The 24,133-nt window shown below is 50.2% G+C and overlaps 2 protein-coding genes and 1 pseudogene across 10 annotated transcripts in view; 2 read left to right on the top strand and 1 right to left on the bottom strand.

The window, feature by feature from the left end:
• Nucleotides 1-5,323, top strand: part of LOC127490312 (iron-sulfur cluster co-chaperone protein HscB pseudogene) — a 49,696-nt pseudogene extending 44,373 nt beyond the window's left edge.
• Nucleotides 1-12,227, top strand: part of PAIP2B (poly(A) binding protein interacting protein 2B) — a 47,751-nt gene extending 35,524 nt beyond the window's left edge. For 2 of the 3 annotated variants that reach the window (XM_051842796.2, XM_070069023.1), the window contains exons 3-5: nt 231-354; nt 5,147-5,323; nt 6,821-12,227. In XM_051842796.2, coding sequence (XP_051698756.1) covers nt 232-354; nt 5,147-5,323; nt 6,821-6,877 — 357 coding nt within the window. In that variant the 5' untranslated portion in view covers nt 231 and the 3' untranslated portion in view covers nt 6,878-12,227. Of the gene's footprint in view, nt 1-201; nt 355-5,146; nt 5,324-6,820 lie in introns of those variants that run through there. The other variant, XM_002709790.4, reaches the window with a different exon arrangement.
• A 2,890-nt stretch (nt 12,228-15,117) lies between these two features.
• NAGK (N-acetylglucosamine kinase) lies at nt 15,118-24,133 on the bottom strand. 7 transcript variants are annotated; one of them, XM_070068988.1, is made up of 11 exons: nt 23,704-24,114; nt 23,319-23,409; nt 21,855-21,939; nt 21,606-21,704; nt 20,675-20,816; nt 19,819-19,929; nt 19,041-19,153; nt 17,513-17,600; nt 16,577-16,674; nt 16,038-16,116; nt 15,118-15,430 (listed from the first exon to the last, which is right to left on the bottom strand). In XM_070068988.1, exons 4-11 carry the CDS (start codon nt 21,663-21,665, stop codon nt 15,240-15,242), a joined length of 882 nt encoding a protein of 293 aa, XP_069925089.1. In that variant the 5' UTR covers nt 21,666-21,704; nt 21,855-21,939; nt 23,319-23,409; nt 23,704-24,114; the 3' UTR covers nt 15,118-15,239. The 7 variants fall into 7 exon arrangements, with proteins under 7 accessions (XP_069925089.1, XP_017196171.1, XP_002709838.1 ...); XM_017340682.3 differs by lacking the exon at nt 23,319-23,409 and having other exon boundaries at nt 23,987-24,133; XM_002709792.5 differs by lacking the exon at nt 23,319-23,409 and having other exon boundaries at nt 23,704-24,130.

Raw genomic sequence — 24,133 nt, forward strand, 5'->3', positions numbered from 1 at the left:
AAGAAGAGTTGCACATCTATCTATATAGTTTTTAACTGAAGGATATGGTTGATTTGATAACTATTATAGACTAATAGTTTCTGTTTTTGTCTAGTAAAAATCTTTGACTCAGAACTTTAGAAGCTTCTGTAAGAATCTGGATGTTACAAGTTCACATTTTCTTTTTCTTTATATTCACTTTATTCTTTCTTTTGCTTCTGTTTGGGCTCTGTCATGATGAATGGATCCAGTATGGCAAATACATCACCCAATGTAAAATCCAAAGAGGACCAGGGGTTAAATGGCCATGATGAGAAGGAAAACCCATTTGCAGAGTACATGTGGATGGAGAATGAAGAAGATTTCAACAGACAGGTAAGGAATGAAGTAGAAGACTAATGATGCATGTAACTTAACAGCTTTAATATTTTACACTCAGTTACAAAAGAAAAGGGTACAGTTGGATTTAGAATAATGTAAAAATACATAGAGGCTTCATCTGGAATGACTAAAGTATTTTTTTTTTTAAAAAAAAGATTATTTATTTATTTGAGAGATAGAGTTACAGACAGAAAAACGCAGAAACAGAGAGAAAGGTCTTCCATCCACTGATTCACTCCCCAAATGGCCACAACAGCTGGAGCTGGGCCAATCCGAAGCCAGGAGTCTCCTCCATATCTCCCACGCTATGCAGGGGTCCAGGTGCTCGGGCCATCTTCTACTGCTTTCCCAGGCCAAAGCAGAGAGCTGGATTGGAAGAGGAGCAACCGGGATTAGAATCGGAGCCCATATGGGATGCTGGCACTGCAGATGGAAGATTAATCTACACCACAGCGCCGGCCCCACTAAGAAGTATTTTCAGCTGTAAAGAAACCAGAGTGGACATACTTTGGGAGAAGATTTGTTAACTTATTATCGTGCTGATTAAAAGAGGCTACAAGGGCTGGTATTGTGGCATCATGGGTTAAGCCACCCTGTGACAACGGCATCCCATATGAGTACCTGTTTAAGTCTCAGCTGCTCCACTTCCAATCCAGCTCTCTGCTGTGGTCTGGAGGAGCAGTGGAAGATGGCCCAACCCCTGCACCCACATGGGAGTCCTGGAGGAGACTGCTGGCTCCTAGCTTCAGATTTGGCTCAGCTCTGGCCGTTGTGGCCATCCAGGGGGTGAAGGACTTCTCTCTCTCTCTCTGCCTCTGCCTCTGCTTCTCTGTAACTCTGCCTTTCAGATAGAGGAATAAATCTTAAAAAAAAAAAAAAAAAAAAAAAACAAAACTCAGGATACAAGGATATTCAAAATATTGTGGGAAAATGGAATTGAAAATATGGGTTTAAATGCAAAAAAAATCAGTACAGAAATATTTTTTCACATGCATGGAAAACACATATTGTAAAAAACTATGCATGGATTTCAACAATTTTTTTGCACCAAAATAAACTCATAATCGTAATGCCACTTTTCCACAGACATTTTGAAGACCTTTGTATGACTCAGGAAAGAAGGAAGGAAGAGGTAACATAGTAGATAATTGTGATTGGTTTATGTTTCCTCATACCTACATGTACACAAAATTTCCAAGAAGAGGAAGATTTGGTTGGGTTAAGGCGGGGTGGGGGGGGAGGCAAAATCTAATTACATATAATTTGCTCTCTTTGGCTAGCCACATTGTGGAAACAGGGAGAAATGTGAATTTTTTGTGAATTTTATAAATTTTGGGATACTTTGCATACACATTTCTAATGAGGGGATTTCTGTAAGCCTCCATCATTTTCCCTTGGGTGACTTGTAAGTAAAAGTCAGCATAGATGTATTAAAAAATGTCTGTGTCGAGATTAAAGGTGACTTTTTTTTTAAAGATTTACTTATTTATTTGAAAGGCAGAGCCACAGAAAGGCAGAGGCAAAGGGAAAGAGAGAGAGAGGTTTTCCGTCCGCTGGTTCACTCCCCAAATGGCCACGATGGCCATAGCTGTGCCAATCCGAAGCTAGAAGCCAGAAGCTTCCTCTGGGTCTCCCACGAAGGTACAGGGACCCAAGGACCTGGGCCATCTTATGCTGCTTTCCCAGGCCATAGCAGAGAGCTGGATCGGAAGAGGAACAGCCAGGTCTCAAACTGGCACCCATATGGGATGCCAGTACTGCAGATGGTGGCTTTACCTACTTCGCCACAGTGCCGACCACAAGGGTGACTATTTTGGTTTTCTTGGTTCTGATTTCCCAACTCTTACACGTACAAAGAAAATGGATTACTTCTAGGGTAAGGGAAACAGGCTCACATGTATATACTCTAAGAGAAAAATATCATAAGTAAAATGCTTCAGAAAGGGAACACGTGCCGGCGCCGCTGCTCACTAGGCTAATCCTCCGCCTAGCGGCGCCGGCACACCGGGTTCTAGTCCTGGTTGGGGTCTGGATTCTGTCCCGGTTGCCCCTCTTCCAGGCCAGCTCTCTGCTGTGGCCAGGGAGTGCAGTGGAGGATGGCCCAGGTGCTTGGGCCCTGCACCCCATGGGAGACCAGGAAAAGCACCTGGCTCCTGGCTCCTGCCATCGGATCAGCGCGGTGCGCTGGCCGCAGCGCGCCGGCCACGGCGGCCATTGGAGGGTGAACCAATGGCAAAGGAAGACCTTTCTCTCTGTCTCTCTCTCACTGTCCATTCTGCCTGTCAAAAAAAAAAAAAAAAAAAAAGAAAGAAAGAAAGAAAGAAAGAAAGAAAGAAAGAAAAAAGAAAGGGAACACGTGAAAGAATGGAGAGAGAAAACACCAGGAAATGTTAAACATCAAATCGTGTTCAGTCCCATGTCTTGAAAGTGTTTTGTTATTGTTATTTTGCATACTTCATAACTATCTAATTTACTTGAGATCCAAAAAGGGCGACTAATTGTGATGTTGAAATGCTGTTCTTAAATCCTGTTACCAGTGTCTTCTCAATTCATGGGGTAACTACAGGCTCTTCTGAGTGATTATTTTTTGCTTGACCACCTTTCTGGTGGTGGCGCTAGTGAGCTGTGTGTCACCAGGCAGCCAGCAGGCAAGGAATGCCAGGGTGTGAAGCAGGGGCCCGTCAAAGCCACACTAGAGCCATACTTTTTTGTTTTAATTTTCCAGATGTGTATTTATGAGGGCTTTTTTAAAAAAAGATTTATTTATGTGTTTGAAAAGCAGAGTTACAGAGGAGAAGGAGAGACAAGCAGAGAGAGAGAGAGAGAGATCTTCTATCCACTGGTTCACTCCCTAAATGGCTGCAACAGCCAGGGCAAAGCCAGGAGCAAGGAGTTTCTTCTGGGTCTCCCGCACAGGTGCAGTGCCCCAAGCATGCAGGTCATCTTCCACTGCTATCGCAGGCCAATAGCAGGGAGCTGGATCAGAAGTGGAGCTGCCAGGACTTGGATCTGGCTCCCATATGGGCTGCCAGCATTGCAGACAGCGGCTTTACCTGCTTAGCCACAGCACCGGCCCCAGAACCATAGTCTTTTTTCTTTTTTTAAAGAATTATTTTATTTATTTGAAAGACATAGTTACAGAGAGAAGTAGAGCCAAAGAGAGAGGTCTTCCATTCCACTGGTTCACTCCCCAAATGACCGCAACAGACAGAGCTGAGCTGATCCGAAGCCAGGAGCTTCTTCCGGATCTCTTACGTGGGTGCAGGAGGCCAAGGACTTGGGCCAACAACTTCTTCTTTCCCAGGCCATAGCAGAGAGCTGGATAGGAAGTAGAGCAGCCAGGACTCGAACCCGTGCCCATACGGGATGTCGGCACTACAGGCTGGGTCTTTAACCCGCTGCGCCACAGCGCCAGGCCTGAACCATACTCTTTATTCAGAGTTAACAGCGTCTGCAAAGAAGTGTAAAATATCCTGGGTACATACTGTTTTAATTTAGGACAGTGTTTAAGAAATATGGAATTCTCTCATATTCATGTATTTCTTCTTATTTGAACAGAATATTGCATTGATGACATAAGTTTCTAGTGGTATGCCAAAAATGTGTTCTTTATATATTTCTCAGGTTGGGGGTCTCAATACCAGAGAAGTGAGCCAGAAGCTTAAAGTTTCTTTTGATTTAATTTCTACTATCCAGATCATAGGTGGTTACACACTTCCTGTCCCTTTTTCATGCTTCTTATATATGGGAAATTTAAGATGGATTCGTGGATTGGGCATTGTGGGACAGCAAGTTAAGCCACACTTGGGACACCTCCATCCCATACTGGAGTGCCTGGATTGAGTCCAGCTACTGTTTCCAAAGCAGTCTCCTGCTAATGTATCTTTGGAGGCAGCAGATCATGGCTCAAGGACTAGGGCACCCACCTACCATCCAAATAGGAGCCCCGGACGGAGTCCAGGCTCCTGGCTTCAGCTTGGCCAAGACCTGACTGTTGCAGGCATTTGGGGAGTGAACCAGCAGATGAAAGATCTCTGTGTGCCTGCATGTGTCTGTCTGTCTCTCTCTTTCTCTGTTATTCTGCCTCTTCAGTGATAACAGCAATAATTTTTTTAAAGAATTCCTTTGTAGCAGAATTGAGAAAAGAATATCAGGGTCTAAAAATTATTTTCCATAAGTTTCATAAACATAGAAAATACCTGTGTCACATTATTAAAGGTCTTGGAAGGCATGTAAAGACCTGGGATTTCTGCTACTTTAAATAATTATTTCACAGTCTTCACTGTTGATAGAATTTGGTCAAAAAATTTGTTTTGTAGCCAGGCATTGAAGCATCTTAATTATTAGGTGTCAGGTCATTCTTTTTTTTTTAAGATTTATTTTATTTATTTGAAAGAATTACAGAGAGAGGTAAAGACAAAGAGAGAGGTCTTCCATCTGCTGGTTCACTCCCCAGATGGCTGCAGTGGCCGGAGCTGCACTGATCCAAAGCCAGGAGCTTCTTCCGGGTCTCCCACGTGGGTTCAGGAGCCCAAGGACTTGGGCCATCCTCTACTGCTATCCCAGGCCATAGCAGAGAGCTGGATCGGAAGAGGAGCAGCCGGGACGAGACTGGTGCCCATATGGGATGCCTGCGCTTCAAGCCAGGGCTTTAACCCACTGCGCCACAGCGCCGGCCCCAGTCCAGGTCATTCTTAACTGCAGAGTACTAAACTGGGAAGAAGTCGGGGAAACACTGGTAGATCCCCAGGGCCTATAAGTCTGAGCTGCTGCCCTTGCTTGCTAGGTGGAAGAGGAACTGCAGGAACAAGACTTCTTGGATCGCTGCTTCCAGGAGATGCTGGATGAAGAAGACCAAGACTGGTTCATTCCATCACGAGACCTGCCCCAGGCTGTTGGACAGTTGCAACAGCAGCTCAACGGATTGTCAGTCAGCGATGACTGTGATTCTGAAGATATTTTGGTAAGATCCACATAGCATTTCACATGTGACATCATGAAAAGTTTCCAGGGTTTGGAGTCAGGACTCCCTTTCTAGCCTCATCATTCATGCCAGGGGCTTTGATAAGAGCGTGCACTGAAGACATGTGGCTCCTCCTGAAATACCATGAAAACATTGCTGCTGGCTTCTCAAAGTAGACTTGGGATTAAAGATGAAAGTGTGAACACTGAAGAAGTTTATTTTCAATTTCTCCTGTCTTGTTTTACTGTTTCCCAAATCCATATTTAATATATTGTAGTTCAGAATAATTCTGTTTAAAAGTTGTTCAGAGAGAGGGCTTTTGGGTTAGCAGTTGCACGTCCCACACTGGAGTGCCTGGATTCGGTTCTCAGCTCTTGCTCATAACTCCAGCTTCCCACCAGTATATACTCTTGGGAGGCAATGGTGGTGACCTCTGCCACCCATATAGGAGACCTAGCTTGTATTCCTAGCCCTTGGCTCCAGCCCCAGCCCCAGCCCTAGCCATTCCAGGCATTTGAGGAGTAGCGAGTAGAGGAGATCTCGCTCTTTCTCTGTTCCCCCTGCCCCACCTCTAAAATAAATAACAACAACAGAAATGTTATGGCCTGTTTGTTTTGGAAGAAATGTTTTTCTAAAGATTTGTTCATTTATTTGAAAGGCAGAATGACAGAGAGAGAGAAAGACAGAGATCTTCCATCCACTGGTTCAGTTCTCAAATGCCTGCAACAGCCATGTCTGAAGCCAGGAGCCAAAAACTCCATCTTGGCCTCTTACATGGGTGGCAGGGGCCCATGTACTTGGGCCATCTTCCACTGCCTTTCCAGGTGCATTATCAGGGAGCTGGATCAGAAGTGAAGCAGCCAGGACTCAAACCAGCGCTCTCATATGAGGTGTGGCATCCTAAGCCGGGGTTTAACCGGCTGCACCACAATGCCAGCCCCAGGAATGTATTTCTGAGAGGCCGTTTTCCCCTTATAATTAAAAGGCCAGATAAATTCATTCCCTGCAATCCGTCTTTATGTAATACCTCAGTGCCAAGAGTCGTGCCGACTTACTTGTGAATGATTTGAATGATTGTGCCCTAATAGTCTGCCAAGGTTTGGGATACTCACAAGAGGGTAGGTAACCACAGGGACTAAAGAATGGTGAAGAAAAAGATTCTGGTAACCAGACAGCTTCGATGGGATATCCTGATTTTCAAGGTACTCAATGAATTGGAAAGCTCTTGGAGTGGAACTTGAAGGTCTCTGATGAGACTTTGGAAAGCACCACCAATGGAGCAGGAATCTAAAGAAGGAAGGAGCACATGAGCTAATCGGGGCTTTGAGTATCAGGAGCTCTTGCGAACAGCCCAGAGTAATAGCTTGTGTTCCAGGGAACTTTATTTCTCCCCTTAAGGCTGAGGGGAAGGTACTGGTAATAATGGAAATGGGGGAAAAAACGAGTCTTAAAGTGCAGCTTGCTTTGGGATTGATTATCTCTCGCCTCTTATTTCAGAGCAAAAGCAACCTGAATCCAGATGCCAAGGAGTTTATTCCAGGAGTGAAGTACTGAGGCGGCAGAATGCTTTGAGGAGGACTTATCTGTCCCCACATCTGGGGACAGTGATGCACAAAACGGCAGTGCTGAAGAGGGGGTGGGGCGGGCAAGGGGTGCACGGCGGGGAAGGGGAAGGGTTAATGCGGTACTGTGCCTCTGAGTAACTAATGTGCTCAGTCTTACTCTACACGCCTCTGAGTATTTCTCTTTTGTTGTGCTGACTTTCATTTGGAGCAGTTTCCTGGGTCTTCTAGGGTTTTTTTTGTTTGTTTTTTGTTTTTTGTTTTTTTAGTGAGCTTGTTTGTATTAAGGAAACTTCCTTCATCAGGAATGGTCTGCTGTGTGTGTTTAGGCAAAATAAGTTGATCAAGAAAAGCTGGGTGTTTAAGAAATGCCCTTCCCACACTGCTGTACACACCCCGGGGCAGGGGGTGCCTGTGGCGTCTGATCAACAGGATGCAAAGAAGGGCAAGCGGACGAGTCAGGTGGTGCAGACCAGGACACAAGGCTCAGCGCCCTGGGCCCTGGAATTTCCTACGATGAGCTGGGATTACCACTGGCCCACCTAGCCTGTGTCGCCCTGCCCTGCACACCACTCACAAAAACCCAGACTTCAGATAGTTGGTTTATAGGAGCTCTTCCGATGGTTGATGAGAGGCCGTAAGTCAGAGGGAGGCGGCTGTGGTGGTGATGGTCAGTGAAGTCCTGTTATTGTTGGCTCTTTCCTGAAGCCTCTGTTCACTGCTGTCGTCAAGCTCATCACTTGCAAGGGACGAGAGCAGTAGGTTCATTTGCTGCCTCATCCCTCATGTGTCTATTCCTACCTCCTTCCCACCCCAGCCGCACCCTGCCTTTAAGATGTTACCGAAGACATAGGAGAAGTTTGCTGTGCTTGAACCTGGAGAAGTCATCCTGGAGTTCTGTTAGCTGTATTTTCAGTGTATTTGGACAGTGATTTTTTCTAATCCATCAGCACTTGGTCCTCCTGGTATCTTAATTCCCTTTGTAAGGTTTATGCACTTTTTTCAAGGAAATGTGTTTTTTCAGGACACTAGTAAGCAGCTCCGTTCTGTTTGGATGCTTCTCTGCACCCCACGGAACTACACAAGAGGAACTCAAGAGCAACCTAGGGGAGTGAGTCCTGCTTGACCCGATGACCATGTGCCTGGCCCTCTGTGGTGTTTCCACCTGTTAGAAACTGTTGTTGTTCCCTGTATGTGAGTTTTCCAGGGGATCCTGTCTGCCTTTCCCACCTGGGGCATCTTGCTGGTACTCCCGAGGCACCAGGAGCTGCCTGCGTGTGTAGAGGTACAGGTGGCAGTGTTGTGTGTGAAAGAGCATGTCTGGTCGTGGCCATGCTGCCAAGATGAGGACGTGCAGGAGCCCGAGGATGGGAGTGCTTTCTGTGCGACTGCTGCTGTGCTGTGCATGAGGCTGGAAAGAAAAGGTTGTGTAACTTGAAGTTGGTATAAATTCAGTATGTGGATGTGGGACCGAGGTTGCAAGGAAAGGACTTAAGGGTCTGGAAAGCTGAAGAAATTCCTGCGAGCTCCGTCGTTGACCATGTGACCAGCCACAAGCTAGCACAAGATTAATGTACAAACCCACATCTTTTTCCTCCTTTGAGTCTATAGGATGGCAGCATTTCATGGATGGTCACATGTCACGGGAGAGTATGTAGCTTGGGGAACTTGGATGATCAGACACGCACGATTCCCCAAGCCTCTGCCTCTGGGGATTGAAAGTGTTAGTTTGTCCAGGGAGGACCATGAGTAAAGAATCAGCTGGCTTTGTTGACTCTGGAAGGACACAGTGTTGGAAGTGCGTAAGCAGAGCCGACCGCTCTCTTCCGGGACTGCTCTTTCTCTTCAGTCTCCCCTCGCCTGGCGGTGTTCACAGTGCCTAGGCAGTTGGAAATGTGTGGGGAGCATAGGAAGTGTCTGTGACAAGAAGTACCATGGACTTGTGTTCAGCTGCCCGTTAGGAAAGTACTGCCAGGATCCACTTCTGCATCCTCAATGTTTGTTCTTGTGATTCCTGGGTAGGCTTAGCTGCCAGGTGCCACCCAAGAGGCTTGTCTTTCCTTCTGCAGCGCTGGTCCATTTTGGGTGTCAGTCTTTGGCATGTTCACAGGGTGTGTTGGGTTGGGACTAAGAAAGCACAGAATCTGAAGGCTGGAACTTCTGCCCAGACCCAGAGAGTGCTGATTCCAGGGTCAGGAAGCAGCTAGCAAGGTGATCCTTTTTTGTTAACATGCAGGACTTGTGCTTCTAACAGTTCCTCTTGTCGCCGCCTATTTTATGTTGCAAGGTGGGAGCACTGCTGTCACCGGGTCACAGGTCTGGTTATGGTTTTACCGACTTCTTAGCAGAAAAGGTGTATGGGTCTTCCTGGACCTTCCCTGGGGAAAGGCTGGGAGCCTCTGTCTGTCTTGGACTTTTCCTCACAGGACAGGCTCTGGGTGCGAGCCAGGCTGAATGCCTTTACCATTTAATGGTGAGCCTTGTATTTGTAAGTGATACTTTTGATGTTGAGGTTAAGTCACTACTTGGATCAAACTTTTTTCCTTTTTGGCAACTAGAAGTTTGAGAATGTGTATAGAAATGGAGCATGTATTTTTAACAGTTGCCAGTCTGGCTGGTCCCAGTGTTAGTGGTGATTGACTTCTGTTTTCGTTATTGTGATTATTTATTTGACTCTGAAACTCCAAGATGAAGATAACCTATGTCCTTATCTTCAAGGGGGAAAAAAAAAGTAGAGGAATGTCTTTTCCATTTTTCTAGGCCTTTGAACTGTGGCAGAAAATCTGAGGATATTGCCTGGACCTGGGCCCATTTCTAACTGTAATAGTTAGCTTTTGGGACTCATATAAGGTCAAACCCAAAGATGACAAGGCACAGGCTGGACCTTTGCAGCCTCTTTAGTTTCCAAAGTCAGAACAGCTGGGCTCTCTTTAGTTATAATATGGCAGTGGCTTAAAAATAAATATTTTTAGTGAAATATTAAGCCGCATTTTCCAAAGGTTGGTTGCTGTCATGTCAAAGTTTTGCCTTGACTTTGGAGAGGCTGGAAGGTAGGGAAGGCAGAGGAACACTCAGGCACTTCCCATGCCAGAGAGGAAAGCTTTGTAAACAGGCAACCCCAGTACACAGCCTGCAGCTTTCCCCCTTGCCTTCAGGCTGCTGTGAGCCCAGTGTAGACAGATGGCTGTTTATATTCCCGAGTGCACCTACTGCACCTGGAGAGAGCAGGCTACCTTCAGTAAGGGCCCTTGGGTGGTACTGAGGTGTGGGAACTGGTGGTGGAGAAGTGACAAACCTGCCCACGATTTGGAGGCATCCGCCTGATGGGAAATACCATGTCTCCGACCACTCTCCTCTGGGATACCGTGAATGTCATTAGTGTGGGGAGCCCCCTGGAAGGCTCAGCATTGACCTGGATGTGGTGTGTAGTAGGGACCTTGACCTCCTGCCTTTGCCTGCAAGTCCCTGTGTGAATCACTTCACACCTCACTGCCCCTGGAGATCATTAGCTGTGTGGGTCTGGGTGGCATGCAATGGACCTCCTGCAGCCTCTGCTGTGCTGCCTTGTGAATTTCATCCTTGGACTTGGTTGGCCGTAGTTGGGAGTCTGTTTTTTTTCCTCTTTTGTTTTGATCTCCTTTATTGAAGTTGCTATTGGTACGGAGACAGGGGAGCAGGAAGCCTACCTAAGGAAACACTCAAGTTTCCTGGGTGCTACTTTGCGTTGTGCCCCCACTGCCCAACCTCTTCCTGTGCTGCCCCATCAGTCTTTATTTTCAGGGGAGGGGGGTCATGGGAATAGGACAGCTGGATACGGGTCTCTACAGGGTGTCAGCCAAGCGCGTCACACTCCCAAGAGATCTGTGGATGGACAGACGAATGCATCATCTTTTATTAGAATCTCACCTCTGAGATTTGCTGAATTTTCACCCCAATCCTACCTTCTTACTGGCTGCCTTTTTTGAAAAATAATAAAGAAAGTCTAGCTATTTAATACTACAAAAATACTACTGCAGCAATAAAGTCGTTAAATGATATTTTACAGTTACTAAAATGTATTTGCTAAAACAGTGAAACGTTTCACTCTGTAAATCAGCACTAAGTGATGCTCCTGTCCTGCTTCCTGTGAGCCTTCAAACACGTTTAACTGATGCACGAAGGGTGCTTTGAGAGACAAGGAGTGCTGTTTTTAAACAACTTTAATGAGGCATGTTTTACATATATCATAAAATTCACCCACTTCAGGTATACGAGTCAGTGATTTCAGTAACCTTCTCCAGTGGTGCAGCCACAGCCCTCTCAGTAAGGCCCTTCGTGCTCAGTTACAATTCATCCCTGTTCCCTCCTCCAGACCCAGGCTCCCACGAGGAGCTTTCTATCCCTATATGTCTGCCTTTTCCGGACATTTCATCCAGTCTGTGATCTCCTCACGTGGCTCGGTATCTCTGTGGTTCACCCATGACCTGCGAGATGTCTGGGTAGTTTGTCCCATTTCTTGCTGAGCAGCATTCCACCGAGGGGCCACATCTGGTCAGCCGACAGCCTTCTAAACTTGGATTTCAACTTCCTGTGACCTAAATGGAACCCTCTGGGCATAGGAACAGAGGACTTGTCGGGGAGACTTCAATGCACGCCAGAGAGCTCTGCTTATCAGAACCAGCTTTGTCATCAGAAGCCACACAGGAACCTGAACTGCTGCAGAAATCTTTATAATTTTGCAACCGTTTTATAAAGAGCTTTTGTGCTGTCTACAACACAAGGACTTTCAAAGCATCTGCTAACTCCACTTAATGAGTCTGGGCATGTGTCTTGAGTGGACATGAAAGTGAAACCATCAGTGCCATACAGGATGTCTTTCCTTGCCCAGACTGGATGGGGAAATCTGTGAACTTTCTAAATAACTCATGCAGTACCGTGTCCCTATTTATAAAGCTGAGTATGTATTAAACATCACGCTGCTTGGTCGGACACGTGTCAGGCTGACAGCAGAGGCAGATGGGGAGACACGCCTGGGGCCTGTGGTGGCAGCAGCCCCCAGGGCCCGTGCATGGTGCTTGACGTGCTGACACTGTCATGGGGCAGCCTGGCACCTCCAGAAGGAGGGTCTAGACTTTGAACCTTGACCCGTTTCACAAGTGTTTATAAGCTGTTTTTGCTCTTTTTTTCCCTAAGTGAACATGACATGGTAGTTATTAATACTTCTTTGGGGGAGGGACAGGGCTTTCATTGAAAAAAATAATTTTCATAAAAATATCAAAAATGAAAAAGTTACTTTAAATTTTTTTGCTATACAAACCAAATGGCAGCTGTTGAAAATCTCAATAAAATGAGAATAAAATGCATTTACTGGCAGTGGTACCTTTTTTCCTAAAGTTGGGTTACTCCGTACCCGCATACCATGGGGTGTGTATGCTGTGGTATGTGTGTGACAGACTTGCAAGATGAATCATAGTTTTAGTTGCACAAAGTAGCAAGATCATGGACTTGGAAGTCACCGGACTGAGTGAGTCCCGCCTTTACCACTTCCTCTGTGCCTTTGGCCTGAACCTCAATTTATTTGTGAAGGTGTGTGTGACACATCCCTGCTCAGGCTATTAGAAAACTGTGCAGAATTTAATTTTAAAATGTTGCCTGGCACATCAAAGGCTTTTAATACCCAGGACCAGTGGTGGCAGTCATTTGTACAGCCTGAACACGGGGTGGTGACAGGCTCTTTAAGTCTAAAGAGAAGCTGGAGTTTCCAGTGTCTGCACAGAACTAATGCCTGCCTGGGACGTTAATGAAGGATTCTGTGCCTGCTATCTTCCAAGTATTGCCTCAAGCGGACACAATCCCTGCTCTTGAAGGAATGATGATTTGGTGATTTGGACTTATTTTCAGCTTACCCAGCTGGAATCTCCCCACTGATTTTTTGAGGGATTTTATCATATGGTAGAAACATCTTGGGAGTTTTGAGTACTACTATTTCTTGATCTCCTTCCTAAAACCAGGGAGAAGTGGTGGGGATCTGAACTGACTTGCCTATTTATATATAGCTTTATGAGACACTGTGGTTAGGTAGATATATATGGCTGACCTGTTGGAGTGTAAAATTGTTGAAGATGTAAATAATATGTCCATTTTTAAAAATGCCATTAACTGAAGCTTGTTATAGCCAAGTACAGATAGCATAAATGAACAGTTACATGAATTTTCACTGAAAAAAGGTACAATCATTTTTAATCCTTTGAGCACTAGTCACACCTGGAAGACATTCTGAAACGTTTGTGGAATGAGTGGCATGGATGTGGCTGTGCCGTCCATCAGAGCAAACAGGTAGATAAAAGCAGTGCTGGCCTTACTGGAGCCCAGTGCTTCTGCTAAGTCCTCCTGCCTGGAAGCAGATACCCATGAGGCACTCCTGTTCTCTTGTTGGGGAAGAGATGTGAGTTTAAAGAGAGGAGAAACTCATCAAAACCACTCCAGCGTTGTGGCACAGCGAGCTAAGCTGCCACCCTGAGATGCCAGCATCCCATTTTGGAGTGTTGTTTCAAGTCCTGGCTGCTCCATCTCTGATTCCGCTCCCTGCTGATGAGCCCGGGAAAGCAGCAGAGGGTGCCCAAGTGCTTGGGCCCCTGCCACTCCCATGGGAGGCCGGATGGAGTTCCTAGGCCCTGGCTTCAGCCTGGCCCAGCACCAGCCACAGCATTCACTTGGGAAGTGAACCAGCAGATGGAAGATACCTCCCTGTCATTCTGCCCTTCAAATAATTAACAACAAATCAGTGATGTCCAGCTGTATAAGCTGTGTAAGACAGCTTTAGTAACTGGAGAGTAAACAGCCTCATCACATCTAAATGTGTTAACTAGTAACATAACTGACCTTGTGCAGTTAACAGTACCTTTTTATTTAACTAACACTTGGCCCTTACCCACTGTGACTGAACGGCCAACTATGGTGTGCTCCCTGCTCTGCTCTCAAATTTCCACTGTCCGACGGGAGCTGCAGTCAAGACAATGCAAAGGCAGCGATGGCTGCACCACACCTCACGTGAAGTGCCTAACGCAGGCCTCAGTGTTTATACTCGCCTCACCAGAACTCCACGGACCCTCATCCCGCGGGCATGGCAGGGAACCCCCCGAGCTCACTACTCATCAAAACAGGTAAAACTGAGACCTGCAGGACAGGGCACAGGCATCCCTGTTGTGTGCTGTTCTCTGCAAGCTTTGTCTCAGGTGAGGACTGGAGACTCCTGACTGCAGGAGTGTAAAGGTTTGGTCACGGGTGGATGTAAAAATGGCTGACTGTGTATCCCTTGGAAGGGACCTGGCCTGAGTTGCCACCCAGCGCTCAGCTCACTGCACTGGGCCAGAGCTGAAGGGATGAGAGCTGCTGCCATCCTGTTCAGTCTGAGTGCTGCGCGTGAAGGAACACTGGCATCGGACTTAGGCAGGTGATCAGCTAGTGGGCAAGACCCCTTGGGGGGCCTAAACTGAACATCTGTAGCAGAAATTACCCAAGGGACACGGTAGAAATGACAATGTCCCATCATCCCTGGGGCTGGGGGTAGAAGACAGAACTGGGAAATTGGATTTTCAAACTGTAGACGGATTGGGTGTGAGTTTGAGAGCTTGAGGTCTAGGACATGCTCCATTTCCTGTAATAGTTCACGCTCCCAACGCCTGGGAGGCAGCCAGCGGGGATCAAGACTGTTCAGGCTCCACCAGGCAGCAGGGGCAGGTGGCTTCAGGCTTGCCTTCACCCACCACACCTGGCTCTCCTACTCATGGGCGCTCATTCTCGGCCGTACAACACACACAAGCGTCACACTGGACCCAGAGCCACCTACTTAACTGTGCCTAGCTAGCTGCCTTCTTGGATTTCCCCGATCCTCATCATCTCCCAGGAACTCATTCATATGAAAAGCTGCAAAGTGTGCTGCCGCCCTGCACGTACCAAACCCACGGAGGCACACGTTGTCCCAGCCCAGACCTGCACCCTGGGGGGTGACACGCCTGTGCTCTCTCTGGTCACGTTTTGCAAGGAGAGCATTTAGTAGGGCAGGACTTATTACCCACTCTGACATGACGAAACAAGTCACAGGTTAAACACCGCCACACAGCATGTCCATCTGTCAGGTGTGGCTGGGGGAGGGGTGGCATACAGCTCTCATCTGCATGTGAGTGAACACTCCTGAGCCCGCTGGGATGCCGGCTGGCAGGCGGTGTGCTTCAGAACACAATCCAATTGGGGAAGTGGGTAAAGTGCGTTTATTTTCTTCTATGTGTTTAAAAAAGAAAAAAAAAAAAAAGACTCCTCCCCTCCAGCACCCAATGTCCACTGGGCTTGGAGGGGGTGGAGCCAGAAGCAGCCCCCTAGGAGAAGGTATAGGAGTAGAAGGCAATGGCATTGACGTTGTAGTCCATGGGTAGAAGGTGGCCAATGTGCCTGGCCCCTAGGCTGGCCCCGCCCAGGGCGGAGGAGTGTCTCAGCTTCATCAGCGTGAAGCTGGAGAAGGAGTTCTGAGCCTGGATCTCCCGGCCCTGGGTCAGCGCCAAAAGGAAACCTGGAGGGCAGAAGGCCAGGACAGAGGTGAGAGGAGACCAGCTACTCGGAGGAAGCCAGGGTCGAGGGAGGGACAAAGGTGCCCAGGCCCTGAGGCAATCCTTTAGAGGTGTGGAGGGCGCACCAGGGCACATGGGCCCAGTGACAGCTGTGGGCACTGGAGCCAGCAGCCTGAGGGGCACCTGGTTCCAGAGACTCCGTGGTAGCAATGGAGGCCCTCGGCTCCTTTAAACTCCTAGTGGAAGCCACCTGGCTAGCTGGGATAAAGCTACAAAGCTCAGCGGTCCCCCTCCTCTCCTCCCGGCTAGGGTTGTGCTGACCGGGGAGGTGGCCACAGGAGAGGCTGCTCAGAGCACGGGGTTTAAGTCAGAGTTGTCTTTAATGTTTAAACCATGGTTCCATCATAAATCACCTGGCACGCACACATCTGTTCAAGCATTCCAGGCTGCTGGGTGGGATGCTACAAAAGGGCTCAAGACATCGTGAGGCCTGAGGCATCAGCGGCCCGTGTGGGCCTCAGGCCAGGGGCCACATCTTCCCTGGGCCACATCCTCTCTAGCCCCATCCTCTGCCCTTGCCCCTGGCCTCCAGCTCCACCTGAGACTCACCTTCCTTCAGCAGCTCCCAGCTCTTCCACACGGAGCCCACACACAGGATGGGGAGGCCAATCTCCCCCTGGAACAGGACCTGGGTGGAGAGCAGGAGACAGACGCTGGGGGCCATCCACACCTCTCCAGTGCTGAAGGGGGGGCTCCTTCTTAGGACCTCCCAGCGCCCTCCTGTCCAACCCAGTGACTCTCCCTCTAGCCAAGAAACAGAAGGGGATTCACACAGGTGAGAGAGAGAGAAGAGGAAGAAGGGTTAAGCAGCAGCAGAGAGGAAGGAAAGAGAGAGAGGGGAATGAACGGAAACATGGCTGAAAGAAACAGACATTAGCTCATTTACCGCACACACATACACACTGTGGACTAGCCACGGAGGGAGACCAAAGGGTTTCTTTATGTTACAGACACTTTGCAGAGTTTTGCATGCCCCACCAGTTCTCCTAAAAGTGTCCAGTTCACACAGGGTTTATGGCACAACCCCCTAGTCCCACCCGCAATGGGCAAGGGCCAGATCCGGCCCAGCAGTTCCCACCTCAACTCACCGGGTCAATCTCAGGCAACACGGCCACAACATGTCTGCCCAGCATCTCCCCTGCCTTCCTGAAGATGTAACGTGACAGGGGGTCTCCCTGCTGAGCACCTGGGGGAGGCAGGAGGGAAGATGGGAGCTGCTAGGGAGCTGCCGGGCCTGGGGTGTTCTCGCTGCTGCAAGGCAGCAGGTGCAGGAGCACCCGGAACTAGCTAGAGTCTGGCTGGCTGGCTGGCTGCCCACCTCCTGGCATGCACGCAGCCGTTCTCAGTGCCTCCTCTCACGCCCACCCTTCACACACACCAGCTCCTTCCCCAGCTGGAGGAAGGGTAAGCCCACCAGAGCAGCACACTGGCGCCTGGTGTATACCTGGCTTACCCCAAGTTACTATGGGTCTGTCCCTATTGAGTCTGTCAGCTCTAGGGACCCCAGACCCTGGCTGGGCAGCTGGCTGGGCAGTGCCCCTCTCCCCCCGCTGTGTTCTCAGTCCAGTGGAAGCTAAGAGAGCCGTACAAGCCCCGAGATGAAGGGCATCTGAAGCTTACAGTGGACCACGAGCACCTTGTCCACACGTGGCCTATGGTCAGCTTTCCAACACCCAACAAATACGCCCAAGCTCTCCATAATCCTCAAGTTCCTTGGATATAAATTTTTCTTTTAAATATGGATTTGTTCAAAGGACAGCTGATTCATATAATTTCTCAGAAACAGGCACAGAGCCTGCACCAGCTACGACTGCACAGGGAATACAAACCAACTGTCAATACAACCGTGCACCCTTCCACTTCCCCCCCAGATCTCACCACCACCAAACACTGTGGAGGCACAGCATCCAGCTCCCTTGGTGAGGGGGAAACTGGCATCCAGCCCATCTATAGCCTACTCCTCCCACCAACAGGGGAAGTCTCTGGGGAACAAAGCCAGAAAAACCCTGCCCCACCTCCAGTACCTTCTGCAATTTTCCGGCAAAACCCAGCAAACCTGCATTTATCAAAGTCCCTATACAGGTGGGTGAGGATTCCTAGCCGGTCTGGCACCTGGGAGAGAGAAAGGGCACAAGGTGGTCATTGGAAGCAAAGGAAAATCCCAGTCCACCCACCCAGATGGACCTTCCTCATGTCGCTACAATTGGACAAGCTGGAATAGTTTTGCTTGTTTGAGGGTTTGGGTTTTTTTGTTTGTTTGTTTTTTGTTGGTTTTTTTTTTTTTTTTTTTTTTTTTAGCTCTAGAAAGTACAAGAATTTAAGATTTCTCATTTAAGAAAAGTTGTTTTCCCAAACACAGACTTCACTGCTTGTTACAGATTAGCTTGAAAGCAGCACTGTGTTCTCCAAGTGGTCTCTGTGGTTCCTGGACATACTCCTCAAAAGAGATCTAAAGAATATTGCACACTGCTACGCTTCCTTGCAGAGTCACACTGCACGTTAGCAGATTACAGCCTCTGAGAACTCCTGCAACCAATACATTGGGTTCTCCCAACTTTCTTGATTACAGAAGGTCCTTTTTCCACACCAACACACGCACACTCCCTTAGCTCCTCTCAGGCGTCAGTGATTCCACACAGAACACGTTTTTTAGTCAACAGAAGGGGGGGGGTGGCTAAAATCTGAGCACCTAAAGCAATGTGCAAAGTATTTATACACTATCCCACTTCATCTCTGCAGCAAGGTTACAGAGATAGAAGGAGCAACAGACTCACTAGTGGGGTTCAGAAGCAACTGAGTCAGGACAGCTTAACTCCACTTTCAGGAGCAACCTCCAGAGAAGTGAATGCTGCTGCTGATCCCTCCCTAGTCCTCACCCTGGCCTGGGGCCAGAGTTGCTCTTCAATCACCAACCCCTACTTTGCAGCACCTCTAATCTCCTCCCTTGGCCTCAGTCCCAGTTTGCCTAAGTGGCTGGACAGACTCTAGCCATCACACACAAACAAATCAATCTACCAAGCAAACTTATCTTCCCTCCCCTCTCCCATCTTTCACCTCTGGATCTGCTAAAGGCAGCTGTTTCCTAACCCATGACAAATGAGCGCAGCACTGAGTCAAGCCCTAATGCCCTAAGCAGGCTATACCTCCCCTGAACCCTCCCTGCCCACCTGTTCACCTGCTCTGCAGGCCAGCAGCAGTTCGGCAGCCAATGCACTCAATCAGACGCTACCTGCTCTCTCTGCTCCTGACCTCACTCTGCACTTTCCATCCGAGCTTAGAACGCTGCCTTCACCGCCCAGCAAGCTCCAGCAGCACAAGCACAGAGTCTGGCTCACTACCTGCTAACAAACCACCCCTTCCTCAGGGCTGACACCTCCTGGAACCCACTGCCTACCTCGCTCGGAATCCTGCCCTCACCGATGACTTCGCTCTTCTACAGCTGACCCACACTCACCCTGCTCTCTCCCTCTGGCCCACCTGTCCCTCTCCTGCATCCAGTCTCCCCATGCCCTCTCCCAGGCACACATTTGTTTCTTGGGGGCAAGGGAGTACCTGGAAATAGTTGAACATGGCCTGCTTGACGTAGCCAATGTCATGAGGAGCCGCCTCTAGGTTGTCAATGGAGTCAAACACTATTTTCACTGCTTGGTGTGCAATCCAGTAGGCTGCAGAGAGCAGAGAGGACTAAGAGGATGGGGCAGTCTTCCTGAGCTCAGGGAGAAGGAACTCAGACCCACATGGGATGAATGATCTGCTAGAGTTTTATAGCAAACTAGGCTTCCTCATCCCCAGCCTGGAGAGCCTCTATACTATGTTTGATTGTCCCAGATAGGGAAAGCTGGCTGGGGACCAGGTGAAGCTGTGTCACAGGAGCTCCTACCCAAACACAAGACTAGGTCAGTCATTACAAACACCACTGGAGTCACTGCCCTGAGCTGGGCCCCAAGGGCCCGTATGAAAATATACACACACTACCTCTAAGGAGGTGGGGCTGGGGAGCTTCTGCACCCCTCTCCCACCAGCGGTCTGATACAACACCTCCTGGCATCTATGGCCTCAGCCTTCACACTGTCAACTCCTCCCTAAGGACTCCAAGAGTCAACCCTGGTAGCCAACAACCATTATTATGCTGAGGCGAGCATCTGAATCCTGGGTGCAAGTCACAGCTGAAGAGCAAGGTCAGCAGTTAGCCCAGCATTTGCATCCATGATGTCCCAGTCCTGATCTTGTCTTTACATGGTCAAGTTCAGGAGATAGCCCCAGAGATCCCCCAAGGGGCGGGCAAGGGAGAGGAAGACGGGGAGCTGCAGAAAGGGAAGGGTCCACTCACCTGAGCCCTCGTCTCCCATCATGTGGCCCCAGCCACCGCAGCCACTCTCAGAGCCGTCGGGGTTGATGAGCCTGCAGTTGGAGCCTGTGCCAGAGATGAGCACGATCCCACCTGGGGAGAAGGCGTGGAGGCTCAGTGTGGCTGCGGCAACTCCCGCCGGGCAGAAGGACAGAAAGCAGCCCCAGGCCAACTGGCCACCACCACTGCCCCAGCTGTTTCCTGCCTGAGGCTGCATCTCAGAGAAATTCCAATCACAGAGCCCTTCTCTGGGCGACACGGAGCAACACGGGTCTGCACAGCCCTCAGGGAAGGTGGCTCCTTGCCAGCCAGTCCTCGAAAGTGTCTACCTGCTGTGCGGCCCACTGTGCCGGGGATAGGGCAGGTCAGTGACACCCTAAACCACAGGGTGAATACAATTACTCTCATCCTGTAGATGCAGAAACTGAAACTCAAGGGGTTCTGTAACTTCCCCAAGATGGTAGTTAGCAAAACAGGAGCTAGGATTCAAACACTGAGCCCACGATGCCAACGTCACCCTATCACAGAGCTCCTGCTGCTGTCTCGGGGTCCTCTGGGCTTTCCCCAGCCTGCCTTCAGCACTGCACTCCCCCATGGTGCTCGCTCTTCTGTGCTGGGGTCTTATGTTTGATCCCACTGCTCACTTCCCATCAGGATACCCTTCCTGCCCTCCCTCCTCGGGACAGTCTGTCCCCACTCCGGCTGGAGTGTGCACTAATGAAACGAGACAGGGCTGACCTGCCAGGGATCTGTGAGATGAGTTTTGCCAGTTTTTCTATTTAAGGGGCTTTCCCAAGAAGACCGTGCCTCAACCTCCACCCTCCCTCCACGTCCTCACCATCCGGCGTAGCGGTGGCGATGGAGCCAGCGGCATCAGTGGTGATTAAGTAGCTTTCACTCAGGTAGGGAAATCGGTCCCTCAGCTCCTCCATCAGGATCCTCACCGCGTCCTCCTGCTCCCCACCGCTCAGGGACAGGCCCTAGGCCGGGCAGGAGGTGAACAAGTGAGCAGAGCCCCAGACCAAGTTCCTCTCAACCCCCTCCCCTCCTGATGCCTGCCTCCTACTCTCTCCATCAGGCCATACCCTGCCCATCCAGCCCCCACCCTCCTTCCACCTAACACAGGTGAAGAACCTGGGGCCAGAAATGTACAGAGGAACAAGGGGATTCAACAATGCTAGGTGTGGGGCTTGGGGGGGCAGCTTCACAGGGGAGTCAGGTGCAGGGGGGTGGTGGGTGGGGGAGGCACAGGCAGATGGAGGTAGGCTTGGTTTGGAACACACGGGGTTTGGCTGTGTCTGCACAACGCCTCACTCGCATGTCCAGGGAGCAGTGAGACCTACAGCAGGAAAAAGATCTGAGCTTCGAATAACAGCTCACGGTTGATGAGCAGCGGCCATGCTCTATGCTAACCACTGTAGGATGCCTCATGTCACTTTACTTTCGCAACAGCTCTGAGGTGGCTACTGCTATTCCCGTTTCCCAAGTGAGGAAACTGAGACTTGGCAAGAGCAGTCTGCCCTGCTCTCAGTCACACAGATGCTGAGTGGCAAGCCAAGGTTTCAATGACTCTCCAACATGTAATGCTCTTCCAATACACTTGTGGCTTCTAAGTGGCAACTGAAGCCACAAGAACGGGTGAACTCTAAAAGGACACAGGTCCTGAGCCCTGAAGACCCTTGCTCCTACAGCCATCAAACTCATCTAGTCCAAACTTGCTCCCTGTCTGGTGCGGACAGCTTACTACCCAGGCTCCATCCCAGACTCACCAAGCTTCGCAGAGGTACCAGAGGGTCCACCCCTGCTTTCCGCTTGGCCCTGTTCACCATCTCGTTGATCCTCTCCACACACTTGTCTGTCCCGATCAGCTGGCCCCAATCAAGGGAAGGCGGGGTTACAAAACATTGCAGGACCCATGTTGCCCCTACAGGCTGCTCTATGAGCCCCGGCCACCACCTCAACAGGAGTTAGAACAAAATCAGAACCAACCCCTCGGGTCCCCTCAGTGTGGCTTTTACCCAGTGATTTGTGCTCAGTCCATCTGCTTCTGCCAGGATCTGCCCATCCTCCGAGAGCAAAAGGACCTTGGATCGTGTGCCTCCCCTACAGAACACAAGAGGGCACTCAGTCCTGCTCAGGAAAACATGCAGACAGAGCGAACTTGTACACTTCTCGTCCGAGGCAGAGCCCCACGAGATGGAGGAGACAGCTTCAGCAAACCCAGCTACCACTCCCAAACCCATCTCTGGTTGGTGTGTTCTTGCTTGGAACCACAGTTTTCACTCATCCCCTTGGGGAGACCTTCTTATCCCGTGTGACCCTTACCTACAGCACCAGGTCCGTGAAACCTTCGACGTGTGGCCCAGCTCACACACTTGCCAAAGCTCCATGAGTGAAGCCTTCCCGGTGCCCCCTACTGCTACTACAGTCCTTTCTATGAGGAGATGCTCAGGTGTTCTGTCTGCTTCTCGCTGGAGTCTGAACTCCGTTAGGTCACGTTTCGGTTCATGTATTTATCCTCGTAACTAGCACTGGGCCCAATGTAGGCCCAAGAGAACAGCACATCCGTCTCTGCTTCTCTCACCATGGCTAAAGGCTGTCTTTCAGGACCCAGATCCGGCTGCCGAGGTCTGTAAGAGAGCCTTGCAGGAAATGCCGAGCAGACGGCAGGGAGGACACACACGTTTCCTAGGCACCTGAACCCTCCACCGCTGGTTACTGGGGAGAGAGCTGTTTGGAGGGAGGCGTGTGGTGGTGCAATGTATGTTTCTTTACTGAGCCACACTTCTGGGAAGGTCTTAAAAGAGGATGCTGAAGACCTGATCAAACTCAATGACGTCCACAAGTTCCAGGGGTAGTTAATGCATGAATTGGTAGATTCAACATACAAAAGAATCTTGTGACAAACTGAAAAACACTGGTTTCTATCTTACAGATGTATGTAACAGAACTAAGTGCATACTTATGTTACTGTTTAGACAAAAGGGGAGGGGGGCTACAGAGACAGGATGAGGGAGATCGACCCTAACAATTCACATGAGGACTTTGGGGTCTATGAGTCAGCAGATGTGGCTGCCGGAGACGTGAATCTCAGATCTGAAAGTACAGTACCCAGGCTGAGATGACAGCCGCCTTCCATCATGCCCTGACTGGACACACCCAGATTCACTTAATGTTGTCACTGGCAGAGGATGTGGCGATCCATCATCTGTTCATCCCTGACCTCACTTCACACTTGCAGCAACTGGAACCCAGTGAGGGCATGTGCCTTGTCCACAGTCATACTCAGGAGCAGTTATTTCAAAAAGTCCGGCAGACAAGCTTCTGAGCAGGAAGAAAAGCAGTAACAAGAGTTCGATCTAGGGTCAGGAGCCGGAAACGCCAACAGGAACGGAGGGGCTAGCACTCTGCAGGGACCCTCCGGCAAGGACTGCGGTCTCCGCCCCTTTCTCACTCCCCACCCCAGCCCACCAACTTCACACCTGACACCTGTTCGGCCAAACTCTCTCCAGGATTGGCAATGGCGAAACGAAGCTGCTTCTCCAGCGGAAGACAGCGGAATGCGAACCTTCACTGGGGGGAAAGGGGCGTGGTCCCGCCGTGAAACACAAAGGACCCCCCCGGGGTGTGGCAAGGCAAACGCGCGGCGTCCCCACAAGATACACGGCCGCGCGCGCTGGGGTGTCCGTGCGAGTGCACACACCCGCCCGTCTGCAAGGCCCCGCAGTCCAAACGCCCCAAGCGGCAGGTCCTGAGGCGCGAGACCACCACCTGCCTGCTGGTCTGGCCACGGCCCTCCGCCCCGCCCACGGGCACGGGATGGCACATGACGCCCCTCCTCGGCTCCCTCCGCCGGGCCTCACTCACCCCTCTACACCCCCGTAGAGCGCGGCCATACTGCTACCGCCGCCGCCGCTGGTCCCGCCGTTTGCTTCCCCCCAGCCTGCCGCTTCCCTCCCTTCAGCCTGCTGGGCACCGCCCCGCGTCACGTGGCTGCCCACGTAGTCCAGCTGATTCGCGGCGCGCGTGCGCGGGGCGTGGCGCCCTGAGGCGCGCAGAGCCGCCCCTTGTCCCAGGTCCGACAGGCTACAGCAAGTTCCCCAGGCTGAGCGAGTGCGGTTCGAAGTGGCTCCTTCGAACCTCGGCTGGCCTCTCCTTTCCTCCGGACCCCGTTTCCGGAGCCGGATCCCAAGCGGAGGGGCCAGGAGTGCCAGTTGGACCTGTTGGACACGTCACCGCCCTGCCGGCCCTGTAGCGCCCGGAAGTTGCTGGCAGCCCGACCTGACGCGTGCGCACT

The sequence above is a fragment of the Oryctolagus cuniculus genome, chromosome 2 (genome assembly GCF_964237555.1).
Source record: "Oryctolagus cuniculus chromosome 2, mOryCun1.1, whole genome shotgun sequence".
Classification (NCBI taxonomy): domain Eukaryota; kingdom Metazoa; phylum Chordata; class Mammalia; order Lagomorpha; family Leporidae; genus Oryctolagus; species Oryctolagus cuniculus.